General features: G+C 49.1%; 1 protein-coding gene across 1 annotated transcript; it reads right to left on the bottom strand.

Moving 5' to 3' along the window:
* Positions 1-2: 2 nt before the first annotated feature.
* On the bottom strand, positions 3-21,709 carry LOC146378504 (immunoglobulin superfamily DCC subclass member 3). Its single transcript, XM_084944688.1, has 14 exons — positions 21,509-21,709; positions 17,020-17,325; positions 16,782-16,926; positions 16,571-16,701; positions 11,532-11,669; positions 11,280-11,438; positions 7,813-7,978; positions 7,469-7,719; positions 7,063-7,227; positions 4,568-4,756; positions 4,377-4,484; positions 4,176-4,299; positions 3,985-4,084; positions 3-3,855 (listed from the first exon to the last, which is right to left on the bottom strand). Exons 1-14 carry the CDS (start codon positions 21,564-21,566, stop codon positions 3,775-3,777), a joined length of 2,121 nt encoding a protein of 706 aa, XP_084800814.1. The 5' UTR covers positions 21,567-21,709; the 3' UTR covers positions 3-3,774.
* Positions 21,710-21,895: the final 186 nt, after the last annotated feature.

Raw genomic sequence — 21,895 nt, 5'->3', positions numbered from 1 at the left:
CATGTTTTCTACTTCAGCTTTATTTGGTTTTTATGTGTCTGAACAGCAGAAATTAGGACAGAGAAACAGTCTGTGGAGAGAATCTGCAGCACAAACAGGAGGCTCTGAATACGAGAGCTCAGAGCTCGGTTTAAAAAGCAGTTTAAAGCTTTGGGTGCTTTTATTTTTGTGACACATTATTCAAACATCTTTATAGAGAAAACAGAATCATTAAAGCATCATTTTTCTCATTGGTTCTAGGCTTCAGTCACTACGATCGCTACATCTCAGGTTTAGTTTCTACAGCGTGTTGACAGCAGGAGGTGGACTCAGCTCGGACAAACAATAAAACAGGTTTTTATGCACAGCATGGCTTTGACATCACGTATGGCTTATGGGTAAATATGGCTGTTTAATCAGAGGCTCTACCTTCAGCTTGGAACAGCTTTTACAATTCTACAAATATCTTCACATCAGCTACAAACATAAAGAATCAGAAAAAGTCAAACTGGAAGAATCATAATATTATTAGAATAAAAATACAAATTTTAATGTCTTTATTTTGGCAGCTTTCCTCTTTGCTGCCAAATGGCAGCGACGGAAAGATAAGAATGAACGGAAAGCGGAAAGTTCTAGAAAAAGAACAAACTCAACAAAACACCTGAAAACTTTACTTTTAGAAACAATCGTCTCATTTCGGAGCAGAGATGAAGACAGTGGGGAGCTCTGCGACCTCTGACCTTTGACCCTGAAGACAGCAAGAAGGGTGTTTTGTTGAACTGGGGGAGGAGGTCAAAGGTCCAAAATCAAAGACACTCTGACACAAAGATGGCTCACGACAGTTTTCACCTACGCTAGGGATGTCGAACTCCAGGCCCCGAGGGCCCTGTAGGTTTTAGACGTGTCCTTGATCCAACACAGCTGATTTAAGTGCCTAAATGACCTCCTCAACATGTTGTGATGTTCTCCATAGGCCTGGTAATGAACTCATCATGTGGTTCAGGTGTGTTGACTGTGAGATCCAAAACCTGGAGGACACCAGCCCTTGGAGTTCCCCACCCTGACCTACACTTTGGCACAGTTTACACTCTGGTCTGTTAAGTCTGGGCTTTAAGGAGGAGCACTGGCTCCAGGAAAAAGTTTGAGATTCTTTTCTGCATCAGTGCGACTTAAAACATCCTAAAAGGTTTTAAACAGAAAGCAGTTCAATAGCATTCAAATATGACCCTTTATTTATGCGTGAAAATGATATTTGAAACAGGTGTTTTCAGGTATAGATCTCCGCATGTTTTAGGAAGTGAGTCCTGAACAGATGAGAAGAGCGAGGACTTCAGAAAATGATCACCACTGCCTGTAACGCAGGTGATGAAGGTTCTTTAGAGGACGGAGGAAAGCAGCGTGAGGAGAAAGAAAGCATTGAGAACCACAACTGTCTCAGCCGAGGACCACAAAGCACTTTCACATAAACTGTTATAGTGACGCTGCAATTAATGAGGGTGGAGGTGAGGCCAGAGAAGAACAGAGTTCCTGTTCTCCATGGTTTCTGCCATTTGTAGAGCTAACTGTTTTACACTGTTTTAAATGGCGAGTGATGGTGGTGCACCAATCAGCATGCACTTTGTCACTCAGAGAGTAAAAGTCCTGAATTAGCAGCTAAACAGGTTCCAAGAATTTTGGCAGTTTGTACTTCCTGCAGCGTGGAGTGACCACAGCTACGAAAATGTTCCCGCAGTCCAAAAGCATCTATGGTGGTGTCATGGTTTGGGACTGCTTCAGTGCATGTGGCCCAGGACAGCTCACCACCACTGATGGAATGATGGATTTTGACTGAGAAGCAGGACATCTGCCTGTGGATTGAATCGTGCAGCAGAGACAACAACCCTCAGCTCACAAAGGAGAACATTAAAGAAACGTTCATGTGAGGAGATGTGAAGCTCAGAGTCCTCGGGGCTGATGGCCAAGCACAGCGTTCATGTACTCGAGGTGATACCGGATCATTTTCATCAGCAAATCCAATCTTTTCATTCTGTTTTTCTACTCTTTTAACTTGTTTTAGGTAGCACCAATGCCAAAACATCAAAAACCTAAAAGAGTTAAACGTTCCCTGCAGAGAGAAAATATCATTTATGAGTTAAATTTGAAGAATGTATGTTTGGAAGAAGGACACGTTTCTAAAACATGGACGATTTTTCTCTGTTGGTCTGGAAAATGTTTGCACGGATCAGACACGGGACCTGGTCCCGGTCACAGAGGGCTACAGTAAAGTCCTCAGGATCAGGAGGTCAGGGGGTCGGAGGTCACTCGTAGAGACATTAATCCGCACAGAGTGAGCATGCTCTGTGGCGTAAATACAAACATAATATCTGGATATTTCTGAGCTTTTGGTCAGCGCGGTTTTATCCTTCATTTATTTGGTTTTCCTGACAGCTCATCCTACGACGACATAAGAAAATATACTTTCACTTTCACTCCTTTTTCCAAAGTGTTTGTGTGAGATATAAAATGTGATGGCGAGGAATTATTTTGGTTTTGTTTGTTCTTCGACTCAGACAGGAACCGGAGTGAAAACAAACAGGAAATGCAGGTAAACTAGTTTTTCTTTTCTTTGGAAGGCATTCAGCTCATTTTAAATAATATTTGGCTGAACTCTACAGAAAGCTGCTCTTCATCTATATGAATTCATTTGATACATTAAAATACATCAGAGGTCAGTTTAGACATGGCTCATGGGGCTGTACACACCTGTAGGCAGGTAACGGGAAGTGGAAGCCCTTGAAAACATAAAAAAAATTCATTGAAATCGGGACAGAAAAGGCCAGAGATGTCCCACACTTTCCTGTCTCACCTTTCCCAGGTGAAGCAGTCAGATCTTCTCAGGTATGGAGCTGCTCTTCCGTCCCTCATCAGCAGAAGCAAAGACGTCTACAGACAGCGAGGGATGGATCCAGAGCAACGAAGCCAAGGTCTCGTGGGCAAAAAGGTTAAAACAGGGAAAAGGTCCCAGAGGAGGCTTTTGGTTTGAGGTAGGTTAGCTTGACCTGCAGCGGGAGGCTAACAGCAATTTAGAGGTTTGGCATGAAGCCCGAGGTAGCTCTCTTTGGGGGGAAACAGTTTGGTGGAGGAGTTGGAGAGAGGAGTGGAGGGAGGGGAGGAGAGGCAAGCCGACCGTGGGCCTCGTCCACATCCTGACCGGAGGCGAACTCGACGAGACAGACAAACACTGAAAGGCTAAAGCGGAGCAGAGGAGCGTTAGCGTCCTCTAAGGTTACCTGCTGACCAGAGAAACAATAATTCCCTTTGGCTCTGGGCCTCTGAGGACCGGCAAACGGCAGGTAGAACACCTTCTCAGGTGCATCTCAGAGGCCCGTCTCTGGTCAAGCCGGCAAAAGGCCTCATCGTCTCTGGAAACTCGGCACCGTCGGCGACTAAAACAAAATGAGCCCAAACTAAAAAAAAAGCTTTTGGTTTCAACAGGAAGTAAGCATCAGCATCTGAACGCACAGGGGGAGGAGCCAGAGTCATGTGACCAACAATTTGTGTGTTTACAGGTGAAGAATTCCGCTTTGGTTTTGATCTGGAGACAATCTCATTTGGAATTGGTGTCACAGCAGTCAAGTTCAACGGGTTCAGTCTCCCTGTGGGATCAGACGCCACCTGGAGCTTCCTCAGACAAATCATCATCATCATCATAATCTATGCGTTAATCTCTTATCCTAAATGTGGTAACGCTGTCAGGAGGAGAGAAGGCGCCACAGGCCGGCGTTCGGAGGGGGGGGGGGTTAAATGTGTGGTGTTTTATCCGGTGCCTGTGCCCAGGTGAACAGGTAGTGCAGGTTCAACCATGACCATCAATGGAGGAAGGGTGGAATCGCATCTCTGTAGGCGGAGCAAGGGAGAAGGGGGTCATTGACAGGAAGGTGTTTCCTGAGGCAGGTATTTGACCCCGAACTCTGGATCAGGACCATCACTTAATAATCATCCAAGCGTGTGTGTGTGTGTGTTTACCTGGCTGAGCTCGAAGCTCTCAGGTGTGTGGCCTTTAGGACCACTGACGTCATTCAGAGTGGGTGGAGTCTCCCAGCTTTCCCCCTTCCTACAGAAAAAACTGAGCACAGAGAATACAGTGAGGATGATGAAGATGATGATGGCGGTGGTGGTTGTGAGGACGGTGAAGACGATGATGGTGAAGGCCTTACTTGCGTCTGTATGCCAGCAGGACGAGCAGCAGGCAGCAGAGGATGCAGGCTAGGCCACTGTGAAGGCCGACCAGCAGAGCGGACGTCGAGCTGTCAGCCTGATCGCAGTTACAGCTTGAACCAGCTGAGGGCGACAAACATCACATGTTACACTGCTTCCATTGGTGACGGTGTGCAAGAGGTCAGAGGTCAGGCTCCTACCTGCTGCAGCTCTCTCTCCCTCTGCCAGAGATACAAGGCGGCGGTTGGACGGACTGTCTCCGTTCCCGTTAAACGCCACCAGCTGGATTTCGTAAATGGCCGCCGGCTCTGCAGGAAGTAAACAAACAGATTATCACAACGCTGTATCCACTTCCTGTCGGGCTGCCTGTAAACACCAGCCTCATACTCACCCAGGTGGGAGATGGTGTGGGTATTGATGTGTGCTGGGAAGGTTTCCTGCCCCTGCACTTCTGGGTTGGAAACACTGCGGTACTCCAGTCTAAAGCCCTCCAGCTTCCCCGGCTTGCTGGGAAGCTCCCAGTACACCTGCATGGCGGTCTGGTTCAGGACCTTAGTGAAGAAACTGGGAGGACTGGGAACTGTGGGGCAGACAGAGCCTGCGGTCATTCACAGAGACAGCATCTCCAAAACGTTTAAACATGGTTTTATTTCAGAGTGATCAGAGCAGGTCTACCCCACCCCAGGCCCGCACCTCTGAGGTCAAACCCTGTTCATGACATCAACACATCAAACAGTGACAGTGTTTCTGAATTCATCCTCTGAAACATAAAGATGGTGCTTAAAGCCTCAGGCTGGGTGGCTGTGCCCTCTGCTGGCAGAAGTGTGGAGCTGCACCATCCTTCTATCAAGCGTCTGATCAGATTACTGTTCATTAATATGAAGCAATCCTTCTCTTTGTGTGTGGCAGGAAGCGCTGCCCTTACACCGATGGCTCTTTACCAGAAACTTTTACCATCCTACAAATCTACAGCTTCATCAGCTCCATTCAGGACCAAGCTGCAGACCTTCATAACAGGCTTCAGCTAATGTTTTCACGTCATTGTGAGTAGATCTGAAACACCTCGTGAACTCAGACCCAGGAGATTAGTTTTAGGTGGAGGTCCTTTTCCGAGGCTGGAATGCTGAGGCGCCATCTGAAGGTGGCAAGGTTTTATAGATATTAGATATAGTTCAATTCAATTCAATTCAATTCAATTTTATTTATATAGCGCCAAATCACAACAAAAGTCGCCTCAAGGCGCTTCATAGATACAGAGAAAAACCCAACAATCATATGACCCCCTATGAGCAAGCACTTTGGCGACAGTGGGGAGGAAAAACTCCCTTTTAACAGGAAGAAACCTCCGGCAGAACCAGGCTCAGGGAGGGGCGGCCATCTGCTGCGACCGGTTGGGGTGAGAGAAGGAAGACAGGATAAAATACATGCTGTGGAAGAGAGACAGAGGTTAATAACAGATATGATTCAATGCAGAGAGGTCTATTAATACATAGTGAGTGAGAAAGGTGACTGGAAAGGAAAAACTCAATGCATCATGGGAATCCCCGGCAGCCTACGTCTATTGCAGCATAACTAAGGGAGGATTCAGGGTCACCTGGTCCAGCCCTAACTATATGCTTTAGCAAAAAGGAAAGTTTGAAGCCTAATCTTAAAAGTAGAGATAGTGTCTGTCTCCCGAATCCAAACTGGAAGCTGGTTCCACAGAAGAGGGGCCTGAAAACTGAAGGCTCTGCCTCCCATTCTACTTTTAAATACTCTAGGAACAACAAGTAGGACAGATAGAGCTGGGTGTCATCTGCATAGCAGTGAAAATGTATGCTATGTCTTCTAATGATGCTGCCTAAGGGAAGCATGTATAATGTAAACAGAATTGGTCCTAGCACTGAACCCTGTGGAACTCCATAATTAACCTCAGTGTGTGAAGAGGACTCTCCATTTACATGCACAAATTGGAGTCTATTAGATAGATATGATACAAACCACTGCAGTGCAGTACCTGTAATACCTACAGCATGTTCTAATCGCTCTAATAGGATATTATGGTCGACAGTATCGAACGCTGCACTGAGGTCTAGCAGGACAAGCACAGAGATGAGTCCACTGTCAGAGGCCATAAGAAGATCATTTGTAACCTTCACTAAAGCTGTTTCTGTGCTGTGATGAGCTCTGAAACCTGACTGAAACTCTTCAAATAAACCATTCCTCTGCAGATGATCTGTTAGCTGTTTGACAACTACTCTTTCAAGGATTTTTGATATGAAAGGAAGGTTGGAGATTGGCCTATAATTAGCTAAGACTGCTGGGTCTAGAGATGGCTTTTTGAGTAAAGGTTTAACCACAGCCAGCTTGAAGGCCTGTGGTACATAGCCGACCATTAGAGATTGGTTGATCATATTTAAGATCGAAGAATTAATCAATGGCAGGACTTCTTTGAGCAGTTTTGTAGGAATGGGGTCTAAAAGACACGTTGATGGTTTGGAGGAAGTAATTATTGAAGTTAACTCAGAAAGATCAATTGGAGAAAAAGAGTCTAACTTAACATCAATGGTACTAAGAGTAGCTGTAGATAATATTACATCTGTGGGATGATTACTGGTAATTTTTTCTCTAATGATAAAAATTTTATTTGTGAAGAAGTTCATGAAGTCATTACTAGTTAACGTTAAAGGGATGGTTGGCTCAACAGAGCTCTGACTCTTTGTCAGCCTGGCTACAGTGCTGAAGAGAAACCTGGGGTTGTTCTTATTTTCTTCAATCAGTGATGAATAGTAAGATGTTCTGGCTTTGCGGAGGGCTTTCTTATAAAGCAGCAAACTATTTCTCCAGGCTAAATGATTATAGATATAGTGTGAGTGTTTTCAGTGTTATCAGTCAGAGGTGACCTACCACCGCCCAGCGTGCTGGCCATGATGCTGTCAGACTGCTGGCTGCCTCCCAGCGCCGAGTACGCCTTCAGGTAGATGGAGTAGGTGGTGGCAGCTTCCAGGTTGCTGAATTCGTGTTTGAAGGTGGTTTTACTGACGGCCTCCTGCAGCTCAGCACTGTCCGGCTCTGAGGAGGTCACAGATCAAAGGTCAAACAGGTGAAAGCAACCACAGTCGGTGATGGTGCTGCAGACTGATTGATTGGGATTATCGGTTACACGCACCAATCAGTCTCCAGTCAATCAGGAACCAGTAATTATGCCCCCACAGAGAAAGTTCATATCACGTCATTACCCTTTAATCTCATTTCTAGTCTCCTCACACGGACGATCTCAGACTTAAAAATACCAACCCCACCCCTCTCTCACCGCCCAGTTTCCTGATGTGCAGGACATATCCGATGATCTGCTGGCTCACATGTTCTGCCGGCTGGTCCCAGGTCAGCTGCAGGCTGCTGGAGCTCAGCGCCGCCGCCTGGAGGCCGGTGGGGGCCTCGGGCAGCTCTGAGCCCTGGCTGATGGCGAGGCGAGCGCTGGCCTGATTGGTGCCAGCGCTGTTTTCGGCAATGCACTGGTAGATGGCTTCATCCTCGGGGGTGATGCGGGTGATGGCGAGCGTCCTGCAGGTGGTGGCAGAGAAGAGGTGGGGCGTTAAACCGTGCAGTAACCTCACAGAGAGAAAGACCTTCTGAGCGTAAACAGAAGGATCTCACGTGTTCCCGTTGGTGAGCTTGACGTTGCCGCTGGGTATCAGCAGTTTGCCGTTCTTCAGCCAGATGAGGTGGGGGTCAGGGACGCCGGACGCCGTGCAGCTGAAGACGGCGCTGGCCCCTGCTGGTCTGGAGACAGACTGTGGCCACTGAACAAACTCTGGAGGAGCTGCGGGCCAGAAGACAGAGCGTTACAATTTCAACACAGGGCAAACCTGAGCTGGTGGTTTACCCTCTGAAAACTTATTCTCTGTGTGGCCTGTGGGGGGATGTGCCGCAGCACCATCACGAGTGGAGACGAACCAGGAAAACTGTCAGAATCAGACGGACGTGCTCATTTTACCTAAAGAACCTCAGAAATACCACAAGTGAGGAACGCTATCAAACATCGTAGCATCGCCGTAACGGGGAGAAAAGCCACAAGCCCAAGGTCAAAACGTTAACACGTATTTAATTTGTATTTAATGTAACTGTAACAGAGGTTTATACATGTCTTCAAAGGTGATGTTGCTCATGTGAGTCTTTGGAGCCACCTGGTGGATGAATAACTCGCTACATAAAGCTAATCACTAAAAACTCATCATGTTATCATCACACGCCGTGTCCTCAGAGTGAAAACTTGAGCTTGTGTCTCTGTTATCTTTGAACACCACTTTGACCTTTGACCCCACCACCCCACCCTCCCACCACCACCACCACACACACAGACACAGCTGTCTGTCTCCACCCGCTTCATCTCCATGGCTACAGGGAAACCGTACACACACATCTCTGTCACCCCACAAGAGCCCCGCCCCCTCCCACTCTAAATGGAAAGAGGGGGAGGTCAGGGGTAAGAGGTCACAGGGGAGGGGAGAGGGATGAATAGGAGTCATTTATAAAAGTGTGTGTGTGTGTGTGTGTGTGTGTGTGTGTGTTGCTCTTGAACTTGGGGTTCTGTATCTTAGGAGGTCAACGGTCATTATCCCTCCACAAATAAAATGTATTTATATGTCCACCCCCATATCTGACACACACACACACACACACACACACACACACACACACTTTTTTATCATTTTCAACAGGACTGTATTTTGTGTATTTGTACTTTCCTATTTTCTGTTCTGTTTCTGTTGTTGTGTGGGCTGTACGCTAGCCTGAACGATGCACAGCAACAATAAAAGACTTTATCTTTAAAAACTCTTCTGATTGTTTTTTATTAAACTGCTGAGAATATTTTTGTTCATATTATTGATGATTACTATTACTATACGATTGCTCTGCCTTGTGGATTATTTTGTTTACTGATGATCAGCTTCTGAAGACACTGTCGAGTTCATCCTGACTGAAACTGAAACGGCGACGTCAGCACCTCGCGTCTCCTCGCTTTTATTTTAGTGTCTCTGATTGACATGTTTGTCACGCGTGCTTTTTGTTTGCAGTTAGTTTCACAGTGGCACACGTGTAAAACGATGAAGTCGTCTTTGTAAAAACAAGTCAGATGTGATAAAATGATAACTCACACCGGCTACAGACAAGGAAACGACATACCCTGAAACTAACAACAGAAATAAGCTGAATTAAACACAACAATAATGATAATAATAATAATAGAAGAAATGATTTGTGATGTTAATGCATCTGTCTCTGATGGGAGTCACGTGGACGTGTCGGTGAAAAGAAGGTTGTTACAGTGGCTGCTTCTTCCTACTGTTTAGGTCTCTGTGGGCGCTGCCGCTGATGATGTGTGAGCCATCTCCTCTGATGCTGTTGTGTAACAACATGTTCGTCACATACTGTGTGACTGGAAAGCACTTTGGGTGGTTTTACTTGTGCGTTGGGTCAAACTGACTTCAGATGGGTGCATGAGGGATGAACCCTTTCATGCAGGACAAGGAAAGCTGGATCATCACACAGAGCAGGAGCCGGGGTCGGGTTTAGACCGAGGCCGTCTGTTGTGGCCCTGCCCGTTTGTGCACTCGTGTTTTTGTGGTGAGGACAGTCTGCAAGTCTGAGTGTCAGAGTGACAGACGGAGTTTCAGTGGGAATAAAGTCCTCATTGTGAAGTGGGGCTCTTCTCATGCTAATCCAGATTCTCATGAAGCTCTCAGTCACACACACGTTCACAATGGGCCTGTGTGACCTCTGACCCCTCCTCCTACATGACCTCTGACTGAGCTGCAGCTGAGCGAGCAGGACAGGAGTCCCTGAACGTCTCACACGTCTGCGTGGAGCTGCAGAGGAAACTCTGATCGGAACCACATGGAGTCCTCGGGGCTGTGTGCTGGTCTTTCCACCATGTGTGGGAAAACACTGTGACTGCTGTGTAGATGACACGTGGCTGCATGCACCCAGAAACTGCAGGAAAAGCTGCAGCCAGTGCGTTTTTCTCCCACAAACTCACATATAAGATCATCAACACCTCACGGTTTCAGAAACAAATGCGTCTGACGCGCTCATGTTAACAGGAAGTGAACTCTGAGGTGCTGCTGTCACCTCTCTGATTTACAGAGAGGGTCAGAAGTCACATGTCGGGGGTGAAGAGTCCGACAGCAGCAGGCTGAACTGAACTCGACACACAACCAGTCAAGTTCAAGAGCTGACAGATGAACACACACGCACACTGCATGTGTGTTTGCACACTCGACATGATGAGGTGGAGCTGAACAGATGGAGCGGTTGCTCTGCAGCTGCTCGCCGCTGTGTTCGCAGGAAGTCTGCCTCAGGCTTGTTCTGAGGATCTTATTGGTCAGTAATCGCGTTCTTTCCTGTTCCACCTGAGTGCTCGAAGCACTGCCTCATTCACACATAACACCAGCACTTTTTTCTGCACCTGTACTTCCTGTCTGACGTCCTCACTCTGGTGGATGCATCTGAGGGCATCTTTCCCAGGAATATTTGGGACTGAGCCACCGATCTTCCGATTAGTGGATGATTAGCTCTACATCCTACGCGCCCAACTTTCAAGGAGAAGTGTCAGTCATGAAGGAGCAGCAGGTTTGTTTCAGTCTGCACACCAATCATTGATGAGGGGCCAGCAAATCAGACTCGCTGCCCGCCATCTGAGTCACTTCAGTACCATAAGCTGCTCCTTCAGGAGAACCAGAACTCGCTTTGAAAGGAGGACAGAGAGTGACTCATTTTCAACCAGCAGCAGTTCCTTCATCGCTGTGCCTGACCGACTTTCTCTGATAATCACAACCATTCCGAATGGATTTGTCTGAAACTTAGTGTGAATAGAAATAAAGGTTTATTCAAACAGAACAGACGCCGTACATCCAGAAATGTCCCTCAGTCTGAAGATCAAAGATCTGACCTGCAGGACTTCTAAGGTGAAAAGTTTGAATGTTTAAGGTGAGGGTAGAAAGAGTCCAGACTGAGGGTAGAAACAGTCCGGAATGAGGGTAGAAACAGTCCTGAATGAGGGTAGAAAGTCACAGTCACATTTGGCCAGCTGATGTGTTGCTGCTGTGTGCAAGCGTACCTACCTTGTACAACAAGGCGTCCAAGCGCCGTCCTCCTGGACCTGCTGCCCGGTCTGTTAGCCGAACAAACGTAAACGCCTGAGTGCTGCAGAGTGGCATCAGAGATCATCAGGTTTCCTGTTCCCAGAACCTGGATCCCCTCCACGCCGATGGACCGGCCGTCTGACCGCACACAGACACCATCATTAACACAGCTGATCTTAACAGGTAATCAATACTAGTGATTGGATCAATGAGTGCAGGAGGAGGCGTTACCGAGGCGACTCCAGGACACGATGGGCCGGGGGTTTCCTGTGGCAACACACTCCAGGATGGCGGTCTGGTGGACATTGATGGTGAGGTTCTGAGGGCCGGACAGGATTACGGGCTCCTTGTAGATCCTGGATCCTGCAGCTGTGTCCAGAAGACCAGAAACCCTCAAAAACACCCCGAGACTCTGTTTACCCTCACTCTAGACTCTTTCTACCCTCAGTCCGGACTACTTCTACCCTCAGTCCAGACTCTTTCTACCCTCAGTCCGGACTCTTTCTACCCTCAGTCAGGACTCTTTCTACCCTCAGTCCGGACTGTTTCTACCCTCAGTCTGGACTGTTTCTACCCTCATTCAGGACTGTTTCTACCCTCAGTCTGGACTCTTTCTACCCTCATTCAGGACTCTTTCTACCCTCAGTCCGGACTGTTTCTACCCTCAGTCAGGACTCTTTCTACCCTCAGTCCGGACTCTTTCTACCCTCAGTCTGGACTGTTTCTACCCTCATTCAGGACTGTTTCTACCCTCCGTCTGGACTCTTTCTACCCTCATTCAGGACTCTTTCTACCCTCAGTCCGGACTGTTTCTACCCTCATTCAGGACTGTTTCTACCCTCAGTCCGGACTCTTTCTACCCTCATTCAGGACTGTTTCTACCCTCACTGTGGACTCTTCTACCCTCAGTCTGGACTCTTTCTACCCTCATTCAGGACTGTTTCTACCCTCAATCCGGACTGTTTCTACCCTCAGTCTGGACTCTTTCTACCCTCAGTCCGGACTGTTTCTACCCTCATTCAGGACTGTTTCTACCCTCATTCAGGACTGTTTCTACCCTCAGTCCGGACTGTTTCTACCCTCAGTCTGGACTCTTTCTACCCTCATTCAGGACTCTTTCTACCCTCAGTCCGGACTGTTTCTACCCTCATTCTGGACTGTTTCTACCCTCAGTCCGGACTCTTTCTACCCTCACTGTGGACTCTTCTACCCTCAGTCTGGACTCTTTCTACCCTCATTCAGGACTCTTTCTACCCTCAGTCCGGACTGTTTCTACCCTCATTCAGGACTGTTTCTACCCTCAGTCCGGACTCTTTCTACCCTCACTGTGGACTCTTCTACCCTCAGTCTGGACTCTTTCTACCCTCATTCAGGACTGTTTCTACCCTCATTCCGGACTGTTTCTACCCTCAGTCTGGACTCTTTCTACCCTCAGTACGGACTGTTTCTACCCTCATTCAGGACTCTTTCTACCCTCAGTCCGGACTCTTCTACCCTCAGTCCGGACTCTTTCTACCCTCAGTCTGGACTCTTTCTACCCTCAGTCCGGACTCTTTCTACCCTCAGTCCGGACTCTTTCTACCCTCAGTCTGGACTCTTCTACCCTCAGTCCGGACTACTTCTACCCTCAGTCTGGACTCTTTCTACCCTCAGTCCGGACTGTTTCTACCCTCAGTCTGGACTGTTTCTACCCTCATTCAGGACTGTTTCTACCCTCATTCACGACTCTTTCTACCCTCAGTCTGGACTCTTTCTACCCTCAGTCCGGACTCTTTCTACCCTCAGTCCGGACTCTTTCTACCCTCAGTCTGGACTCTTTCTACCCTCACTCTAGACTCCTTCTACCCTCACTCTGGACTCTTTCTACCCTCAGTCTGGACTCTTTCTACCCTCAGTCTGGACTCTTTTACCCCCAGTCTGGACTCTTCTACCCCCAGTCTGGACTCTTTCTACCCTCACTCTGGACTCTTCTACCCTCACTCTGGACTCTTCTACCCTCAGTCTGGACTCTTTCTACCCTCAGTCTGGACTCTTTCTACCCTCCCTCTAGACTCTTTCTACCCACACTCTGGACTCTTCTACCCTCACTCTGGACTCTTCTACCCTCACTCTAGACTCCTTCTACCCTCAGTCTGGACTCTTTCTACCCTCACTCTGGACTCCTTCTACCCTCACTCTGGACTCTTTCTACTCTCACTCTGGACTCTTCTACCCTCAGTCCGGACTCTTTCTACTCTCACTCTGGACTCTTTCTACCCTCCCTCTAGACTCTTTCTACCCACACTCTGGACTCTTCTACCCTCACTCTGGACTCTTCTACCCTCAGTCTGGACTCTTTCTACCCTCAGTCCGGACTGTTTCTACCCTCATTCAGGACTGTTTCTACCCTCATTCAGGACTGTTTCTACCCTCAGTCCGGACTGTTTCTACCCTCAGTCTGGACTCTTTCTACCCTCATTCAGGACTCTTTCTACCCTCAGTCCGGACTGTTTCTACCCTCATTCTGGACTGTTTCTACCCTCATTCAGGACTGTTTCTACCCTCAGTCCGGACTGTTTCTACCCTCAGTCTGGACTCTTTCTACCCTCATTCAGGACTGTTTCTACCCTCATTCCGGACTGTTTCTACCCTCAGTCTGGACTCTTTCTACCCTCAGTACGGACTGTTTCTACCCTCATTCAGGACTCTTTCTACCCTCAGTCCGGACTCTTCTACCCTCAGTCCGGACTCTTTCTACCCTCAGTCTGGACTCTTTCTACCCTCAGTCCGGACTCTTTCTACCCTCAGTCCGGACTCTTTCTACCCTCAGTCTGGACTCTTCTACCCTCAGTCCGGACTACTTCTACCCTCAGTCTGGACTCTTTCTACCCTCAGTCCGGACTGTTTCTACCCTCAGTCTGGACTGTTTCTACCCTCATTCAGGACTGTTTCTACCCTCATTCACGACTCTTTCTACCCTCAGTCTGGACTCTTTCTACCCTCAGTCCGGACTCTTTCTACCCTCAGTCCGGACTCTTTCTACCCTCAGTCTGGACTCTTCTACCCTCAGTCTGGACTCTTTCTACCCTCAGTCTGGACTCTTTCTACCCTCACTCTAGACTCCTTCTACCCTCACTCTGGACTCTTTCTACCCTCAGTCTGGACTCTTTCTACCCTCAGTCTGGACTCTTTTACCCCCAGTCTGGACTCTTCTACCCCCAGTCTGGACTCTTTCTACCCTCACTCTGGACTCTTCTACCCTCACTCTGGACTCTTCTACCCTCAGTCTGGACTCTTTCTACCCTCAGTCTGGACTCTTTCTACCCTCCCTCTAGACTCTTTCTACCCACACTCTGGACTCTTCTACCCTCACTCTGGACTCTTCTACCCTCACTCTAGACTCCTTCTACCCTCAGTCTGGACTCTTTCTACCCTCACTCTGGACTCCTTCTACCCTCACTCTGGACTCTTTCTACTCTCACTCTGGACTCTTCTACCCTCAGTCCGGACTCTTTCTACTCTCACTCTGGACTCTTTCTACCCTCCCTCTAGACTCTTTCTACCCACACTCTGGACTCTTCTACCCTCACTCTGGACTCTTCTACCCTCAGTCTGGACTCTTTCTACCCTCAGTCCGGACTGTTTCTACCCTCATTCAGGACTGTTTCTACCCTCATTCAGGACTGTTTCTACCCTCAGTCCGGACTGTTTCTACCCTCAGTCTGGACTCTTTCTACCCTCATTCAGGACTCTTTCTACCCTCAGTCCGGACTGTTTCTACCCTCATTCTGGACTGTTTCTACCCTCAGTCCGGACTCTTTCTACCCTCATTCAGGACTGTTTCTACCCTCAGTCCGGACTCTTTCTACCCTCACTGTGGACTCTTCTACCCTCAGTCTGGACTCTTTCTACCCTCATTCAGGACTGTTTCTACCCTCATTCCGGACTGTTTCTACCCTCAGTCTGGACTCTTTCTACCCTCAGTACGGACTGTTTCTACCCTCATTCAGGACTCTTTCTACCCTCAGTCCGGACTCTTCTACCCTCAGTCCGGACTCTTTCTACCCTCAGTCTGGACTCTTTCTACCCTCAGTCCGGACTCTTTCTACCCTCAGTCCGGACTCTTTCTACCCTCAGTCTGGACTCTTCTACCCTCAGTCCGGACTACTTCTACCCTCAGTCTGGACTCTTTCTACCCTCAGTCCGGACTGTTTCTACCCTCAGTCTGGACTGTTTCTACCCTCATTCAGGACTGTTTCTACCCTCATTCACGACTCTTTCTACCCTCAGTCTGGACTCTTTCTACCCTCAGTCCGGACTCTTTCTACCCTCAGTCCGGACTCTTTCTACCCTCAGTCTGGACTCTTCTACCCTCAGTCTGGACTCTTTCTACCCTCAGTCTGGACTCTTTCTACCCTCACTCTAGACTCCTTCTACCCTCACTCTGGACTCTTTCTACCCTCAGTCTGGACTCTTTCTACCCTCAGTCTGGACTCTTTTACCCCCAGTCTGGACTCTTCTACCCCCAGTCTGGACTCTTTCTACCCTCACTCTGGACTCTTCTACCCTCACTCTGGACTCTTCTACCCTCAGTCTGGACTCTTTCTACCCTCAGTCTGGACTCTTTCTACCCTCCCTCTAGACTCTTTCTACCCACACTCTGGACTCTTCTACCCTCACTCTGGACTCTTCTACCCTCACTCTAGACTCCTTCTACCCTCAGTCTGGACTCTTTCTACCCTCACTCTGGACTCCTTCTACCCTCACTCTGGACTCTTTCTACTCTCACTCTGGACTCTTCTACCCTCAGTCCGGACTCTTTCTACTCTCACTCTGGACTCTTTCTACCCTCCCTCTAGACTCTTTCTACCCACACTCTGGACTCTTCTACCCTCACTCTGGACTCTTCTACCCTCAGTCTGGACTCTTTCTACCCTCAGTCTGGACTCTTTCTACCCTCCCTCTAGACTCTTTCTACCCTCACTCTGGACTCTTTCTACCCTCACTCTGGACTCTTTCTACCCTCAGTCTGGACTCTTTCTACCCTCAGGCCGGACTCTTTCTACCCTCACTCTGGACTCTTTCTACCCTCACTCTGGACTCTTCTACCCTCAGTCCGGACTCTTTCTACCCTCAGTCTGGACTCTTTCTACCCTCCCTCTAGACTCTTTCTACCCACACTCTGGACTCTTCTACCCTCACTCTGGACTCTTTTTACCCCCAGATCGGGCATTCAGTCTTTAATTATGTGAGTTTTGCCTTACAGAACCTTGCCCTCAGTTTTGTCTTACCGGTGACAGTCAGCTGGGCTTCGTGGCTGTAGCGAGTGTTGGCGATGTTTGAGGCGATGCAGCGAAACAAACCGCTGTCAGTCCGCTGAACGCCGGTGATCTGCAGCACGCCATTAGGAAGCAAGGTGTACCTGTACACAAAGCATATACAAACAGGCTTGAATCCTTATACGTTAAAATTTAATCTCATCACACTTCACTAAAGACATACCTGTGGTTATCGGTGCTCAGTGAGCATCTGTCTTTCTGCCAGGTGATGTTGGCCTCTGGGATACCATTCACCTGACAGGTGAGTCTGGCCACACCCCCTACATCCACATGCATGGACTCTGGGTGAGAGAGGAACTTAGGGAGGGCTGGTGGGAGGTGGAGAAGAGACCGTTAGTACAGGTGGGTTACTGTGAGGTTTGTTTTATGTTTTTTGTGTGTTTGGGTCGACGGCAACTCACATGCGAGCTGGACGCGGGCCTTGCGGCTGACCAGCATGCCATAGCGGTTCTGCACTGCACACTCGTACTCTCCGGCATCCGTCTCGTTGCTCTCTCGTCTCTTGGAGAAATTTCTGATGAGCAGCGTGCCGTTGGTGAGCACTGTTGCTCTGGTACCAGTCGCTATGGGAACCCCGTTGAGTCTCCAGGTGATAGCGATAGGCCCCTCCCCCTCCACCTGACAGTCCAGCATCAGGGGACGGTCCCTGACCGCAATAACATCACCAGGCTCCTTCAAGAAGGCCAACTCCAACGCTCCAAGCACACCTAAGGGGAAGCAGGAGGGTCAGGGGCGGAGTCTCAGTGGACGTTTCTGATGGTGAAGCAGGTTTAAAAACACAAACACTCACTGACAGGAGGCGGATGTGGAGATGAGGGTTATGATGAAATAAGGGCGAGGAGGTGGCGATGAGGTGGCGATGATGATGACTGGAAACACCTGCCCAAAGCAGTATCCAGGTGACTCCGGCAGGCAGAACTCAGGGCTCGCGTTGACCCTCAGGCTATGATGAACACATGAATGTGACGATGGCAATGATGACAAAGATGGCAATGATGTATATGTACTGAAAGAATCAGAGCCAGTGTTTGTTATAAATCAGCTCATGGGCGCTGGTTTAGCTCAGTGGGATGAGCAGCGTGGATGGAGAGAAGCAGCCCGGGTTTGAGTATGACCCCTGGCCCTTTGCTGCATGTCTGTCTATACTGTCTCTATCAAATAAAGGCCAAAAAATAGCCTGAGAACGTTAGAAGACTGCATGCACCCAATTATAATCAATCAGGTCAGTCACACAGACTGAGGTCTTTAAATTACGTGTTACTACACCTCTCATCATCTGAAGGCCTGGACTGAACAAGAAGCAGAAAGCAGCCGGGCTCAGGTCTGCAGTGTCTCGTTTCCATCACGTGGTGAACGAACTGCTACAGCGCTTTCCTGCTCCACCTCAGAGCAATTTATACCACACATTATTTCTACAGAATTCTTTCTGTGTCGGAGAGCAAAGTGGACCTAACATCTTGTCCAGGGATATTTGGCATGCTGGAGCAGCAAACTAAACCGCCACCTGCTCTACAGCCACCCCTCAAACACAGCACAGATCAGCCTCTCTGCGGGCCCCCTCAGATAAAGATCAATGCAGGTCTTGTGTCTGTTTATTATGCTGTTCAGTGAATGCATCGTTCCTCCTCCTCCCTCCTCTGGCCCTTTTCAACTTGAACTTGGTTGAGGTGACTTTCCCAGGCTCCCCCCCTCCTCCCCATCGCCTCTTTGAGAGGATGCTGTGGGAGGAAAGACTGAGTCTGGCAGCAGGACCAAATCCTTTAGTGTGAACGACGACAATAGAGAAACAAAAGTTAACCAAGACACAACACCCCACCCCACCCCCAAAGGATCCCACAAACAACCAAACACACCAAACCCTGCAGCTGCTGGACCCCAGGACGCCTCCAGGCCTGCAGCTCCTCATAAACATCCATCACTTCAGCCTCTTTATACAGCTTCACGCTTGTTTCCACAGACTCTGAGCACAAATCACTCTAAAGGCCAATTTCATCTCCTCGAAGAGGAGAACAGGAAAACATGTCAAAATCTTCCTTCAGCACCAACACTGGCACCGGGCTGGCACAGGGCCGGCACCGGGCCCACATCACTCCTCTTTATAAAAGCAACGATGAATCCTGATGACGTCACGTCAGGAAAAGTCAAAACTGGTTTAAACAGGAACTCATCAGCACGCGATCGGACCTGACACCATGTAGGTGTACAAACCAGGTGTGGACCGTTCACACCTTTTGGTGTCCCGTGACAACACATCTGGACCACAGCAGGGCATGCTTTATGCCAGGGGTGTCCAACTCCAGGCCTCAAGGGCCGGTGTCCTGCAGGTTCTAGATCTCACCCTGGGTCAGCACACCTGAATCAAATGATTAGTTCATTACCATGCCTCTGAAGAACTTTAAGGCATGTTGAGGAGGTCATTTAGCCATTTAAATCAGTGGACACTTCTAAAACCTGCAGGACAGCGGCCTTCGAGGACTGCAGTTGGACACCCCTGCTTTATTCAGACTGTGACTCGATAACGAAGCCGATGCAGTTCTGGCCGCGGATCAACCCAGAGGCGTCTTTATTCTGGAGGACGTCAGTGGACACAGACAAATAACCTGGATCGTGGGCAGTATTGTGTCTCGTGTTCAGCAGGTGTGTGATGGCGAGTCATGCTCACAGATCACGACTCAGAAACACATCAGCTGATGTTTCAAACCATCGAGCTGCTCAAGTGAAGCATCTGATGATGATGATGATGATGATAAGGAGGAGGAGTAGGAGGAGTTGTGATGGAGGTGGAGGACAGCTGTCTGATCAGCTGATGATGTCACATGTCTCCTCCTACAGGATTTAATCCTTCGCCTCCCATCTGGGTCCCCGCCATGGGGGGTGGGGTTTTTAAGACACTGGAGCAGACAGTCTGCCCCCCGCCCCTACCCCCCGTTTAACCCTGACCTGCCCCCTAAATCCCCTGAACTGAACTGAACCCCCCGAGGCCTCCGCAGGTCATGAGAGCTGCCCCCCCCCCTTCCATTCTGCGGTGTGATGTCACACGCCGCTCTGACCGTGAACTTCACGGTTTCATGGTGCTGACAATGGATTCCCCACAGACACGGGAGGTCTGAGCCCTGAGAACCAGACTGTTACCCTGCCCACCCCCTTCCAGGTCACATGTCTGCATCTGCCCCTGACCCCACCCCCCACCCCATCCCACTACTGCTAATCACGCCAATTAACAAGCTGCTGAGTCACTTCCTGTCCAGTAGTTTGTGAACCTGAGAAGGTTCAGGTGTTTCAGTCTGAGTTTCGTTTACCAGCTCATTTTTTACCAGAGTGCTCAGGTGTGCCAATCAGACCCCCACAGACCTGCACAGACCCCCACAGACCTGCACAGACCAGCACAGACCCCAACAGACCTGCACAGACCCCCACAGACCTGCACAGATCTGCACAGACCAGCACAGACCCCAACAGACCTGCACAGACCCCCACAGACCTGCACAGACCAGCACAGACCAGCACAGACCCCCACAGACCTCAGGTGTGCCAATCAGACCCCCACAGACCAGCACAGACCCCCACAGACCTGCACAGACCAGCACAGACCCCAACAGACCTGCACAGACCCCCACAGACCTGCACAGATCTGCACAGACCAGCACAGACCCCAACAGACCTGCACAGACCCCCACAGACCTGCACAGACCAGCACAGACCAGCACAGACCCCCCACAGACCTGCACAGACCCCTACAGACCTGCACAGACCAGCACAGACCAGCACAGACCCCCACAGACCTGCACAGACCAGCACAGACCAGCACAGATCCCCACAGACCTGCACAGACCAGCACAGACCCCAACAGACCTGCACAGACCCCCACAGACCTGCACAGACCTCAACAAACTTGCACAGACCTGCACAGACCAGCACAGACCCCCACAGACCTGCACAGACCTGCACAGACCCCCCACAGACCTGCACAGACCCCCCACAGACCTGCGCAGACCCCCACAGACCTGCACAGACCTGCACAGACCAGCACAGACCCCCACAGACCTGCACAGACCTCCACAAACTTGCACAGACCTGCACAGACCTGCACAGACCCCCATAGACCTGCACAGACCTGCACAGACCCCCACAGACCTGCACAGACCTCCCATCAGCTCTTGGGCGCTCTGGGTCATCAGCTGACTGACAGTCTGGAGAGTTTCTTGCTCTCGACACATCATCAAGTTCAACAACAAAACACTCTGAGCGCGCTCAGTCTACTGCATATAAATGAGTCTGATGAATATGAATGTGACCTTCTGTCCTCACCACACACACACACACACACACACACACACACACACACACACACACACACACACACACACACACACACACACACACACTGTGGTTTCATAGAGATGGGAACTTTAAACCAAACTGGAGTTCAGAGCCTCACAGACACACTGGGACCAGTTAAAACCAGTTTATTATGTTTTACTGTCCAGAAAGGAGCCAAGAAAACACCTGAGAGACTGTAAACAAACAAAGAGAGGAAAACAATGATGGAAGAAATGAAGGCATAATCAAAGATATAAAGAAGAAAGGAAGGAATAATAGGTGACCTTTCAAAGTTAAAGGAAGAAACAAAAGGAGGCATTAAAGGAAACAGGAAAAGGAAAGGAAGGATCACAGAGAATTACAAGGAATGAAGAAAATCAAGCTTTTATTGCTGTTTTTCATTTTACTGTTTTTTACTCTTCGTTTTACTGTCACATGACTTCATGTCTTCTCATTCTGAGCTATGACATTTTTTCAGATCTTTCATTTGTGGTTTTCTGAATGAGCTCTGCCTCATCACACGCTATTCTGTAATCTAACTGGTTTAGTCAGTGTGAGTGTGAGTCTGACCTGAGCAGCAGAGTCCCTCCAGCAGCAGCAGCAGCGTCCAGCTCCACGTCTTCTTCATGCTTTAGGTTAAATCCAGAACATCAGATGCACGCAGGTCTCAGCACTGCTCTTCTTCCTTTGCACCTTCTTCTTCTGAATCTGAAACCTGTGCAGCTCACATGCGCTGCTGAACTCTGCAAGTCTGACTTCAAATTGAGCCTGCACTCAGGGGCTGAGGGGGAGGAGCCTACAACGGGGGGCGGGCAGGGAGGAGAGAGGCGGTGGGAGGAGGGGAGTAGGGGAGAGGATGGAAATCAGGAAACCAGACCAAGGAAATGAAGGAAGGGGTTCTGCTGGCTTTATTTTAGTAAAAGTCTGAATTGACTCGGGTGTGCAGGTGTGCTGCAG

The sequence above is a fragment of the Perissodus microlepis genome, chromosome 11, assembly GCF_051167445.1.
Source record: "Perissodus microlepis isolate ML-2025 ecotype Zambia chromosome 11, ASM5116744v1, whole genome shotgun sequence".
In the NCBI taxonomy this organism is placed as follows: domain Eukaryota; kingdom Metazoa; phylum Chordata; class Actinopteri; order Cichliformes; family Cichlidae; genus Perissodus; species Perissodus microlepis.
The sequence above is the reverse complement of the archived record's forward strand: the minus strand, read 5'-3'. Positions and strand labels throughout refer to the sequence as shown.

Excerpts from the sequence above, each read along its gene's own strand:
- LOC146378504 (XM_084944688.1), bottom strand. The coding sequence starts at position 21,566 with ATGAAGAAGACGTGGAGCTGGACGCTGCTGCTGCTGCTGGAGGGACTC. Across the intron at positions 4,757-7,062 it reads GGCCAGCACGCTGGGCGGTG|TTCCCAGTCCTCCCAGTTTC; the intron begins GTAGGTCACCTC and ends TCTGCCCCACAG. Across the intron at positions 4,085-4,175 it reads CTGCTGGCATACAGACGCAA|TTTTTTCTGTAGGAAGGGGG; the intron begins GTAAGGCCTTCA and ends CTCTGTGCTCAG.